Source organism: Drosophila pseudoobscura, chromosome 2 (assembly GCF_009870125.1).
Source record: "Drosophila pseudoobscura strain MV-25-SWS-2005 chromosome 2, UCI_Dpse_MV25, whole genome shotgun sequence".
NCBI classification, from domain to species: domain Eukaryota; kingdom Metazoa; phylum Arthropoda; class Insecta; order Diptera; family Drosophilidae; genus Drosophila; species Drosophila pseudoobscura.
The window spans coordinates 27,854,198-27,867,170 of record NC_046679.1 but is presented as its reverse complement, the minus strand read 5'-3'; the positions used below and the strand labels follow the sequence as shown (position 1 = coordinate 27,867,170).

Below are 12,973 nucleotides of genomic sequence, written 5' to 3'. Positions count from 1 at the left end.
CCCCAATAAATGTTTTATGTTCCGAAGCCCCGAGCCATGTGGAATCATGTGTGTGTTTAGATCGATTGGCATTACAAATATATATAGTAAACATTTTGTAGTTTAGAATTGTGTTGAAAAATGTATTGTAACCTCGTTATTCCACTGGCCCGAAAAAAGACAATTTTCGAATACACCCATCACGAAAACCACCATCTAAATTGAATGCAATGAAAATTGCAGTTAAATTACCCAAAATTCTTATCTTGCAAACAATTGTGGTTAAAACCAAAGAGCAAAATGCATTGTTATTAAATGTTAGTTGTTGTTGTCATCAATGTTTGTAAATGTTGTGTATTCCAGCCGTGTTTCTATGTACATATTGAATTAAGATCGTTTTCCTATATAGTACTATGCGTCTCATCATTTGTAGTTTTTCATTGTGTTCTCTATATGGCTATAAATCTCTGTTCTGTGTGTACTACTCCTTGTACTCGTAATCTACTATTCTTTCTTTTTTGTGTATGTATATTGTAATTATAAAGTAGTGAACATACTTGTCTAGAGATCCCTTATACATACTTTGATTTTGAATACCATAATTCTACAGTGAAACACTTGAACACAATACTAGACACAGACACTAGAAGAAAAGATATATATTTTAGCAGAAAGTTTCTTAGAAATGATTTAGAAAAAGTTACAGGACATAGCTGTAGATCTACACCACATTTTCATCACAAAATTAAATCAAAGTTAATAGATCTTACATTCTACACGATTCTCCAGACTTTCTGAGAATTTCTGAGTATAAACGAGTTACAGAAATGGTACATTTAAAGGTTTGTTTGAAATATTATGAAGGGGTATTTTTTATATGAGGTACTACTCTGTCGTTCCCAGCTGTCGTCGATATCGTCGTTGTTGCCTGTCGTCTCTGCCTCTTACATTCTTCACCCAACAAACAACAGCCATAAGAAAACATAAAAAACTTTATTTCCTCTCCTAATTTCCCTGCATTTTATAGAACTTCCACGCTTTTAAATGTTGCGTGTCTGTTTGTGAATTTGTGGCATGCCGGTTTTTCATGTTGTGCGCTTTATACAAATCTCAAAAAAATAAAAGAAAAAAAATAGCAAGAGAATTCTATTATTTTTTGATTAATTTCTACTAACAATTTTGTTGCCTTTTAAGCTTCCGGCTTAATATACCTAAGTTCTCCTAAGTTCCCTTAACATTTTTCGTTTGATCTATGATATATCATTTTCGATTTTTTGTTACAACTACTAACCAGTAAAAACTCAATCACAAAGTTTGCTTAACAATAAAAAGAAGATATTTATGAAGTTCTACAGCTGCGACAGCATATACGATATAAAGATATAACTCAAACATAAAAAAATGCGCCTATAATCAAGTTATTTTCATAGTTTCAATCGTTCCACAAAATGAATTCAAAGCCAAAATTGATATATCTCTTTGGATATTTTGCAAAAACCAACAGACGATGGCGAGGATGGTCGTGAGACTGCCATTTCCATTTCCAGCTGCAGCCCACAGCCGCCAGTGGTCCCCGAGGTTCCCGAGGAACCTCTGGTGAAGTCACCGCCAGAACCCACTCGGGTGAAGTCCCCAGAGCAGATTATAATGCGTTCGCCCGATCCAGTGAACTGGACCGTGCCCCTGGATACGGGCAAGACCTTTACGGTTACCCAGAATGTCAAAGATGGTAGAGTATACATGTCTTTAGGTGTGGAATATATTTTGAAATCGGTTTACTTTCAGGGGAGAACTATAGCCGACCTCAGAGCGAGATAAAAGCATCGACACCGGTGGAGAAACCACCGCCGCCACCACAATCGGCACCGCCACAACTAACCGAACAGGCTAAAATGGACGGTAAGCCATTAAGCACGCTTCAATAAAAAACGCAAAAACTTCCATACCAAAAGTATCAGCAAAACTAAAAAAAAAAAACGAAGTCAACCAACAAAAAATACCATAAAAACCAAACCAAGTCGAATCGCTTTTACAAATATTTATATATTAACTCGTATTTATATATGTATCTGTATATGTATATGTATGTATCGCTACTCACAAAACCATCATCAAAATACCAAAATCGAAATCATCGTTAGCCAAACGTTCAACTTCTTCAAAACCCAAAACAAAACAAAAAAAAAAAAAAACACCAGCAAAAGTCAAGCCAAAATCTCTCAATAAGCGTAAATATAATGCAAAGTTCCGCCTTTCTGTAAACCCCTAAAAAACATTAAAAAGTGCAAGCCAATCACATAGCGTATCGAAAAATAAACGTAGTTCCTTGCGTAACATAAACACTATTTCCAAAACTATCTCCCCCCCTATCCAAACCTCTCAAACCACTGCCATCCTCATAGCCTGGAAGTCGTCCAGTCCCACGACCAGTGGAGGTGCTGTCTATGGCAAGACCCTGACGCCCCATGCGGCCCCAGGTGGAGCTGTGCGCCAGCAGCAGCAGCAGCCGGTGGATCAGCCGCAGGATCAGGTCCTGTCATCGTCCTCGTCAACGGGCACTGGATCGACGGCTCGCACCACAGCGGCCGAGGTCCTGGAGAAGGCACGCGACCGTTTCGATCGATTCTGGGGCACCAGCGCCAGCAAGGAGGAGAGTGTCTAGGCGACAGCAGACACTCGCATGAAAAGCATGAAAGTGCAAGCAATTATAATACGTATTACAGCCTACAAACAAAAATGACATTATGCAATACCTAAACATATATGAAAAATACTCTCTCTAATACCCAAAAGCTATGCGAAATCCCCACTTTGACTATGCTTGAACATTTTGATTTCATAGCAATATCATGAATCTGCATGAACACCTACTAAAATTATTTTCTACAAAAGACTTTCACTGCCTTTCCCCACAAAAAACAATAAAAAAACATCATACAGTTGTTTTGCATTGAAAACCCCAAGAGAACTTTGCAATATTTCGAAATCATCATGCAATCATAAAAATAAATATATAAAATGGGACAAACATCACCGCAAAGACCCGTCCAAAAAGTGAATACGAAATATATCTCACATTTTTGTAACTTTCATTAATCGAGCAAAAACCAAGCCGTATATTTGGGTAATGCATAAAAGGTGATCTACGCTGATCCGTCAAAAACCAAAATAAAAAGTTGATAATAGATTTTGCACATGAATTACAAAACCAAAACAAATAAAAGACGATACTAACAATAATTTAAGAAACATTTTTGGCTAAAAGAAAACAGTAAAGAAAAAAGAAATGGCAAATGATGGTTAGAAAAACGAAGAAAACACTCACACGGGAAACATACTAAAATACCACAAACACAATGAAAACTGAAATGAAGGATGCGATGAGGGACAATGCTTTGGAAAGCTGTGAAACTAGTTTGAGACATACGTACATTTCTTATATAACTATAACTATATGTATGTCTGAATAGTCGACAAATATGAAAGATAGATATTCAGATTTTGATTAAAAGTTTAGCGCTAATTGATTGAAAACAAATGCTTCCCAAAGGGCCATAGCTTTGAGAAATGCTGATTGATGATTGATGTATGGGAATTTTGTTAGATTTCGTTTCCTCATGTGTATCTGCCAGACATCACTTTCCTTCGCGAAACTGGAAATGCTTAAATGTTATACATCTAAAAGAAAAACCAAAACCAAAAGGAAACCAGAAACGTATTCCCTGTACGCTGAAGTTAAAATTTCATTACCCATAAGTTGTGTGATTAACTTCAGTATTGAGCTTAATTGTTGCTTGTCTATATATTTTTTAATACAAAAAATATAGTAATAAAAACCAAAATCACAAAAAAAAAAAGAAGTAGGAGATGGTTGAGAAAGACAGTTCAATGGTATTTATTAAACAGTTGAATATTTGTATATGTTTTTCATGAATGGACCTGTTTGTTAGTTGAAAATGATGAGTTGATTACAGAAACCCTATGAATAGTTACAAGATATTACAAGTGTCCCCACATCGCAGAGCAGACATGTATTTGTTTATTGATTCTCATTCGATTTGAATATCTCCAAAATGCATTAGTTAGAGACAAAAGATTAAGAAAACTTATGACACTCTCTGGCAATCTTCGAAAAATCCAAAAGAACCCAAACAAAAAGACAGGAACATGCACACACAAAAACTGAATTATACTTCCAGTTACAGTTGGATATAAAAAACAAGTAGAACACTTGACACTCATTTAGTTTTAAACTATCGTATTTAACAAATTTTAGGCAACTTTAATATGAATCTACTTAAGAACAAACTTGATATGCATTCTAGCTTGTTTACCAAGGAAATGAAATGAGAAATAATAAAAAACTAAAACTTCAACAAAGTATACCCACTACAAAATCGATACCAAAGGCGCACCACAAAAAAGGCTTCTTCAAAAACCAATATAAATTTTTAGAACTACTTATATGAGGGTCACAAATAAGTCTATTTCCGTTTGAGACATTCCAAAATGAGAACTACATTTGACTTTCACGCCTCAATGCGCCTGAAATTTTAAATAAAAAACAAAACAAAAGACCCATTATATAAAATTAATAAAAAATGCAAAACCGATTGATGATTTTTTCTGAAATTGTCATAAAAGAAAGGCACACCAAATAGCCTTGATAGAAATGCTAAATAACACGATATAATATAATTATATATGTACTTGGACGAAGAAGTAACAGAATCATATAATAGAAAACATATATAATAAAAGAAAAGCAAAAACCAAACCAAAAGAAATGAAGTGATGGTAAAACTGATTATAAAAATTGTATGAATCAAATAAATGAAAAATCCATATAAACGTTTTACAAAATGCTTTTTTAAGTGGGGAAAAAATAGTTCCAGTTCCATCGCCTTTATCAGAAAGGACGAGAGGCCTTTAATAACAATTGTAGAGAACTACATATATCAAGGAATTTGAATTTGTATTCATACTTATCCCCAAGGCTGCTCACACTCTAGAATAAAAAAACTAAATTTTTGTTGTGTTTTGTTTTTATTATTGCTGGTATTAAGTTTTTCTTCAAGAAAATGTTCTCTATTATAATTGCTGTATTATTGTGGGTAGTAGTTATTCGTATTTATCTGCTATATGGCTTTGCTTTTAACTTTACAATATCATCGGTGTTTTTCTGGTTTTATCTGGGACTTTAAGTAATTTTGCAGACAGACAGCTTTATATATTAGCTGAAAGGTTTTTTTTGGGTTTTCTGGTTTTTTAAATTTGAATTTCCATTAATTATTTAGACACTTTGTTAGACACTTATTGCTGGTAAATGGTTTTCATAGGTATTACCTAATTTTACTGATTGTAGACGAACTATAAGACTTTGGGTTCAGTTATTATTGCACTTTATGAATTATTATAATTATATTACGTTTTTTATGTTTTAATATTAAATTTTTTGGTTTGTTACAGGAATATAGAAAGCTGTTATCACAGTATTTTGAAAGTAAAATTAAGGAGAAATGATTAGAGTTTGATAATGGGTCTAACTTATAAGTTTTTGTATTCGGGAAATACTAATAGCCGATCAGATATATGTATATACTTTAGAATATATAAATTATAACTATTTTCAATTGTATTATGATTTCATTTAATTTTGTTTTTAAGTTTCTTAAAGTTTGCTCGAAAATACATGTGTCGAAAAAATGTTTTAAATGTGTTTTTCGTTAGTTTCTTAGTCGTTTATTTTTAATTTTAGATTTAGTTTGTTTTCGTATTATATCAAGGGTTTGCTTTATTATAGTTCCTGATTTTAGCCTTAATTTAGGGTTTGAAATTGATTTATTATTTATTTAGATTAATTTTAAGCGTAAATAGTTTCACAAATATGTGTCCGAATATTTAAAAATCATGGGCATTGCTAGTGGTGCATTTTGGGGACAGAAGAAATAGTACATGGATTGTTTTTGGGACTACAACAAATCAATCGAGTTGGTCTGGGCTCATTTATACTTATATATCAAAAAATATAATATTATAGACGTCGCTCAAGTGATTTGTTATATATACACTATCTTTGCGGAAGGATTTTGGGGCTGTGCCACTTCAAAAACTCGCTCAATGGGAGGCATTTGAGCAAGCATTTGAAGAGCACCGACAGGGGGTCATGTAGATCTGTGGACTACCTAAAACCTACTCATTATGCAGCTATATATGTATATGTAGTATATTTTGGGAAGAGAAATTGTTTAACGTAATGGTTCAAATCGAAAAGGGGGCTGACTTATCAAAATATTTAGCACAATTTTGTTCTTAACAATTAAACGTTTCATTTTGTTTGATAAAAGTTGTGTTGGTTTCTTTAGTTTCACTTAAAATTAAACAATTAAAAGATATACCAAAAAGGTTTTTTCGAACACCCAATTCCGTGTTCCCAATGCTAGCTAAATTTCTATACCATATCATTGTATATAGTACCAAAAATGAATTTGTTCTTAAGGGGGGTTTTCCCTGGCATCCGGCACCAGGGAAGGTGACCCCGCCCAGGGGAGGGTTCTTACCTAAACTTATGCTTGAAAAAACGTTGCTGGACTTAACAACTAAATTCATTTAAATAAAAAAAGTTAGAGTTGCTTTCGGTTACCACAAAAAATGACACTTTTAACAGACTTTTCTTTGTTGCAGCTTCTACGAGAGTAATGCTTCTCGTATATGCCCATAAGGTTAGCATCAGTAGGGGGTAAACATTTAAATTTAGTTTCCAATAACTATATATAAGTACAAGTATATTTAATATAACGTTGAGATTGGTTTTGGTTTTTTGTTTTGTTTTGGGGGTTTCTTTAGAAATGCATATCATTGGATTTTGCATTTGTAAAATTTAAATTGCTTTTAAATTTAGAATCATATTTGTGTTTTAGGCATAAGGTTAGATGATTATCTGGGGATTTTTTTGATACGGTTTATTTGGGATTTTGTTCAAAAGGTAAGTGTTAGGATTAACTGCGGGTTCATCTATTTTGATTAGGTTTAGGTTTTTGGGGCTGAATTGCTAAACACTTAAAAGCTAACTGTTTGGTTGTTGTTGAATACTTGCATGTGCCACTACGTTTAAATTCGTTAAACTGTCAATTACTTTTTGAGTAATCCTTGAATTTGACATAAGTACACATAAAACATCAAAATTACTTCAGTTTTTGTTTTCCTTCCGGGGGTATCTTACAATTCTAAGAGCAGAAATTTGTTTACAAAACTTCTCAGCTATGCCTACACATATATAAGAATATCGGTAAACTGTATCGTTTATGTTTACGTTTATCGTTTTTCTTATCGTTATCGTCGTGTTCTTTCGTTTATCGCTCTGGTTCCCGCATACCCATGACATTAGCTATGCTAGCCTAAAAATTAGTGATTGTTGTATGCATTGGTTGTCCCCTCTAAAAAAAATAGCAATCCCATCCACTCTCTGAACTCTCCCTGTACACTCTCTATACACTCTCTTCTACATATATCCATATACATATCTCATATCTCTTCCAACTCTAAGAGCACGTTTCGAAGACTGATTTTCTTTGTACTAGCCGGTTGTAGACCTTCACTTCTCGTATCCTTAATTCTCTTAACAACAGGAACCATTCGTTATACATAATGCAATTTTTAATTCTCACTGAGATCCTTGATGGCCTGGAGAATGCGCTTGACATGACCCACTTTGACCACCCCTAGATCCTTGAGATCACGACGACCCAGAGTGAGGAGCTCTTTGCCGCGAATATCGTTCTTCAGGAAGCTATCCACATACTCGGATAGTTGCATAGTCTCCAGCCAGGTGACCACCTCGTTGACACTCCAGTTGTTGGCTGCCTCGCGGGTGTTGTTGATGGGTACCTTGAACTGTTGCTGTCCAGCGGTGGATCCAGAGCGTAGGCGTACCCAGAAGGGTCTGGACTTGCGACGACCATCGGGCTGGATGACATAAAAAAGAAAGATTACAATTGTGGGTATAATCGACGGAATTTCTATCAAAATTCACCTCTTCGTTGGGCGCCAGAACATTAAAGTATGCCCGTAGTTTGCCATCAATGCATTTCTGCACAGAGCACTTCTTCAACTCCATCTCCATGTTGGCCAAAGCTGCACTCAGCTTCGTCTCCAGGTCTTCTCTGAGGATCAGGCTATGTCCACGATCCCGGAGCAAGGTACAAGCATCGTCGTACAGCTGACGCGAAGAATCAATCACCTCCACCAATTTAGTGCGAAGAGACGGACCTTCGAGGAGTTTCCCCTGAGGATGAATGCTCTCCAAAGCCTCACTGGCACGACAGGCCACGCAGTAGAGGTCATGTTGGAGTGCGGGATGGGAGATGATCAAGAACTTGACCCACTTGACCAGAGAGCTAACAGCCTCGATGAAATTTAGGAGGACATAGCACTCCCGCTCGGAGATCACCTCATCCGTGGAGACTGCGTGCTCTGAAGCAGTGGAGGAGGCATCCCTCTGTATTGAAATGCTGTGCTGACGCTGCTTTTCCTGCCAGCTCTTGAGGGAGAGCTCCAGACTCCGATTGCGACAGAGCATTTGTACCCGATTCTTGTGCAGGATGCGGATCATGCCGGGTGGCTGTAGCCACGCCTCGCCGTCCACTTGAATGGGTATCTCCTCGTCGCCCAGTATGTTGATCTGTACACTTTGGCACTGGGCAATGCGATGGTGCTGCAGATTGATCAGCCGAGAGGCGGCCATTTGCACCGACCCAAAAACAGCGACAACCTCGAGCACACGATCATCAAAACTGGGGCTCAGGAAGATGTCGTCCTTCTTGGTGTTGCCCCAGAAATTGGTGCCGCCCATGAAGCTGGGAATGTTCAATATAACAATACCCTGCAGCTCTGGCAGGGGAATCCTTTGTCCATCGCACTCCAGCTGCACTCGTTGCTCGAGATTCTTGCAGGTCTTCTGGAGCAGCTGCTTGGAGCCAAGGACCCCGTACCACATGTAATTACGAGCACGGGAACGGCACTTCTCTGGATGCTCCTCGCGCTTGTTGTGGAAATCCAGTGAGATCTTGGCATCGATACCAATTCCAAAGTAGTTGTTCATTACGCACTTCTCATGGTAGCCGGCCAGGAGCGTCTCATCCGGATCCATCAATGGGCTGACTGCGGCACACAAAGTATCGGCATTGGCCAGGAGACACTTGGAGATGAAGCCACCCCCATTAGCGAGATCTAAAGAAGAGTAAACAAATTAAGAACCTATGCTTTCGGGACAGATAGGCAGGCTATCCTTACTTGGCCAATTGGGTAGTCGAACCAATGGATTGATGATGGGCAACTTTCGGGTTGTCTCCTCTGTGGGAGTCTTCTCTTTGTCCTTGCCTGCTTTGTCGTCCTTATCACCAGCTGCAAAGTGATCGAAGCCGAATAGCGTTGAACCCATGAACAGACTCGATTTGGAGCCTTTGAGGGTCTGTAGATTGGGAAGAGCTTCGTTCGGCTGCAAGAGAGAGGCATTGATTACATGGGGGACTCACTGCAGAGCGAAGTATCGAGTACGTGTCAAAGAGCAACTGGAAAGTCAGCACTAACTACGATACAAAGAAACATGTGGATGTGATCGAGTGTGGAAACTCTGAGTGGTGGATGTGGTTGTGATTGGTGGGTGAGTGTGCCAGTGTTGTGTGACTTGCAATTACTGTTCGCAGGGTTGTTGGTAAGTACTTTTTGAGAGAGAGAGGAGAGCGACAGAGAGTGAGTAACAGAGACAGAGGACAGAGCGTTTAACAGGACATAGCGCACTACTTGAAAGAAAGAAATAAATCATAGAGTCAAACAAAATCATAGCTGTAGGTTGGATAGATAGCGGGTAAGCAGAAGCTACATGTTTTGTCGGTTTGTTTGTTTCTTAGTTTGAGTGTTGGTTAACAGAGTTTGTTTACTTATTGGTTACTTTGCAACACTACTCAAAAGCGAAACTGACGCAGGTGCTGAGGAAACTGGAACGGAACTGGAACTGGAACAGACGCTTTGTACAGAGGATTTTCACATTTTTCGATTACCCTTTACAAAAAATAAAATCTCAGAAAGTTAGTTAAGCTTTGACACACGGACAATTTGTACATTTTAAAGCATTTTTGTAAAGGGTTTTAACAACTCGGTCACACCGAAGTTTTTTTGTCATTCAATTGGTTTTATAGATCGGTATGTTTGCGGCAATTGCTGGGGGATTTAAACATCGAACGAACGAAGGAACGCAGAAACGATTGGGGATCAAATTTTGAAGATCCCTTTCCCCGGATGTGGGACCGGCTTACCAGAGGTATGAGCGGCCTGATAAGCGCCAGAGTGGCCAGGCGAATATCTGGTTCGGCGACCACAAAGAACCGAACTCTGAACAATCCATAGCCCCGTTTCGTGGCAACCTTTTGGTTTTTCTTCTAAGAAAATGCATTTAGTATGATGTAGCTTTTAAAATTGTTCGTGTTTATGCATATAGTACATTATGTGGACTGTGTGTGTGGTTCGAAGGTTAAGTATATTCAAATCATAAGTTTATATAGTTTTGACATAATTTTGAAATACGTACCAATTGTTTTTTTGTGCTTTTTTGTATAACATATACATGGATGTTTTTTTCGGTTCTGATTTGGTTGTGGTTCATAATTTTACGAGGAACTTAAACGTGGTAACGGTGGCTAAATCAGAAGTAATGTGGCAAATCATACTAAAAGGTGTTTAAATATTCATTTTGTGCGTCTGAGTTGTGACCCTGGAATATAGCATGAGTTTTTCTAGTTCTTTTTAACTACGCATATGAATGCGTAAAGTCTTCATAAAATCTTCCTTTCAGTCGCACAAAATTTGAAAAAAAAAACCTCAAAACCAAAACAAAACTCGTGTAAAATCCAAACTAAAAACCTGATGTGATGATGGATCATTGAATTTGAGGTCCAGTAGATATAATCACAGAAATCTCTCTTGTGGCTGGTGGGGTGGTGGCGTTTACTTATAAGTACAATTACCTACAGTCGCTGTTGTTGTTGTTGTTGTTTTAGTGTGTGGCTGTATGAGAACTGCACTCTGCACTTGACACCAATTGCTCTCGCCTGACACAACCATCGATTCACATACTTCAAAACTTGTTTTGCTTTGCCGCGCTTTGCCGACGATGCAGTGCCAATGTAAGTCAAATATGTGGGGTATTTTGCGGGGGTCGAGGTCGAGGTCGAGGATGGGGACAATGGGCGGGAGACTTACCTTGAAGAGGCTGCCACAGCTTATCCTGCGACTGGCCGCTGGAGAGCTGCTGAGGAAGCGCGCATGCTCCGGATCCAATGTCAATTGATTGGGATTAAATCCGGAGTGACGGCGATCTTTGTCCTTGTCGAATTCACGGACAGCCAGGCTGCTGGGCGCATGACTTGAATGCCGACGGATCTCCGAGGCATTCATGGCGCGAACGCCTAGCAGGCCAGTGCAGGCCATGGCCATGCCACCGCCACTGCCACCGGTAGAGGTGGCAGACAGCGCGGCAACGGCAACGGGCTTGATGCAGTCGCCGCGCAACGGTGTCGGCGGTCTGACAACAACACTTATCTGTGGATAGTTGGGATTTACATCATCAAAGGATTCTTTCTTACACGACTCATCAAAAGTAATGCGCTTTACATCTTGTCCATGGCCCGATTTCTTCGTGGGCGATGTCGATTTCATGTTGCTGGTCAAATTGCGCACAGCTGTCGAGTCAACATCGTGTATTTCTATTTTAATCGCCGTTTGTGTGGACAATTCATCCTCGCTCGAAGGCATTGCCACACGGGGCACATTCGTTGGCGTTTGCACGCTTGCAATATCGTCGGTGTCTTCTTTATCGTTGGCTGGATCGTTGCCTTCGTTGCTCCGTTGCATTAGCATTAGCTGCTGTTGATTGGAGGATTGTTCATTGGTTGTAGTTGGTTTCGGTTTTTTCAGTGAAGTGCGCTTTTTGGGACGCTTTTGTTCATTGAGAGAGTAGTAGAGTAGTCGATCGAGGATAGTAGCACAGGAGGCACAGGATTTATATGTTGGTGGTGGTGGTTTTGCAGGATTGTTTAGAGTTTGATTTGAGGCAAGTTTCGTTTCGAATACACACGAACAAAAAGAAAAAGTTTTGAAGAAAAAAGAAGCAAACGGAGAGCAACAAAGATTTTACCATAAGTGGCCATGTCTGAGTACTTCCGATAACACCATATAATAGCTCTATATATATACTCCTTATACTACATACAAATGCACGCTAAATTTTCAAACCCCCACCTAAGATCTAAGACATACCTTGAAGCTCTGACGCGCTATATCGTTACCTTCCACGAACTGCGCCAAACTGCAGTAGCGCGGCGGTTCCTTCATTTTCTGATCATCGCATCGATTGTCTATCTCAAACACAATGTTCTCGAAACCGAACTGTTGTGGATTATCATCGCTATCCATCCGGGCGAGCCTGGCCATCCTGGGCGGCGATGAGTTGCGCCTCCTGGGATGCGCTTGAGTGTGGGTCAAAGCACTCAGTGACTTCTTGCGTGGCGGCTTCGGGGGACCCACATGCTCCGAGCAGAGGGTGGTGGTGTCATCGGTTATGGTGTCCTGCAGGGCATAGGTTATATCGTGGCCCAGCACGGAGCTGATGTCATCCATAATACTCTCGCCAGGCATGGCCTCTGTCTCATCGCTGGTCTCGGGCGAATCGATGTGCGTAAAGTTGCTGGCATCGAGATTCTGTTAGGGGAATCCCAAAGGAAGTTGGAAACATGTCTCCTCCATGAATCCATTTATCTTTTACCTGTATAATGTCGCCCAAAGTCTGGCCAGCATCTTGCTTGTCGAATATCTCTGAGGCTACGCTGCATTCCTCATTGCTAATGGCCGAAAGCACGTCGCTGGCCTCGCCCGCCATCTCATCAGAAGAGGATTGATCCTAGAAACAGTTAAGGATAATCAAGAATGAATATCAATTGAA

General features: G+C 39.2%; 2 protein-coding genes across 19 annotated transcripts in view; one reads left to right on the top strand and one right to left on the bottom strand.

Moving 5' to 3' along the window:
* The window catches only part of LOC6897882 (altered inheritance of mitochondria protein 21), a 30,288-nt gene extending 25,581 nt beyond the window's left edge, over nucleotides 1-4,707 (top strand). For 10 of the 12 annotated variants that reach the window (XM_033376503.1, XM_003736836.3, XM_015182731.2 and 7 more), the window contains 3 exons: nucleotides 1,484-1,708; nucleotides 1,765-1,878; nucleotides 2,382-4,707. In XM_033376503.1, the coding sequence (XP_033232394.1) occupies nucleotides 1,484-1,708; nucleotides 1,765-1,878; nucleotides 2,382-2,641 (599 nt within the window). In that variant the 3' untranslated portion in view covers nucleotides 2,642-4,707. Of the gene's footprint in view, nucleotides 1-1,483; nucleotides 1,709-1,764; nucleotides 2,320-2,381 lie in introns of those variants that run through there. The other 2 variants (XM_015182728.2, XM_015182727.2) reach the window with 1 other exon arrangement.
* Nucleotides 4,708-5,012: 305 nt separating this feature from the next.
* LOC6897879 (diacylglycerol kinase eta) overlaps nucleotides 5,013-12,973 on the bottom strand; it is a 44,382-nt gene continuing 36,421 nt past the window's right edge. For 3 of the 7 annotated variants that reach the window (XM_015182725.2, XM_015182726.2, XM_002137945.4), the window contains 6 exons: nucleotides 12,797-12,931; nucleotides 12,292-12,732; nucleotides 11,236-11,970; nucleotides 9,271-9,475; nucleotides 8,012-9,207; nucleotides 5,013-7,944 (listed from right to left, as the gene is read on the bottom strand). In XM_015182725.2, the coding sequence (XP_015038211.2) occupies nucleotides 7,636-7,944; nucleotides 8,012-9,207; nucleotides 9,271-9,475; nucleotides 11,236-11,970; nucleotides 12,292-12,732; nucleotides 12,797-12,931 (3,021 nt within the window). In that variant the 3' untranslated portion in view covers nucleotides 5,013-7,635. Of the gene's footprint in view, nucleotides 7,945-8,011; nucleotides 9,208-9,270; nucleotides 9,476-10,292; nucleotides 10,416-11,235; nucleotides 11,971-12,291; nucleotides 12,733-12,796; nucleotides 12,932-12,973 lie in introns of all 7 variants that reach the window. The other 4 variants (XM_003736833.3, XM_003736834.3, XM_033376501.1 and 1 more) reach the window with 4 other exon arrangements.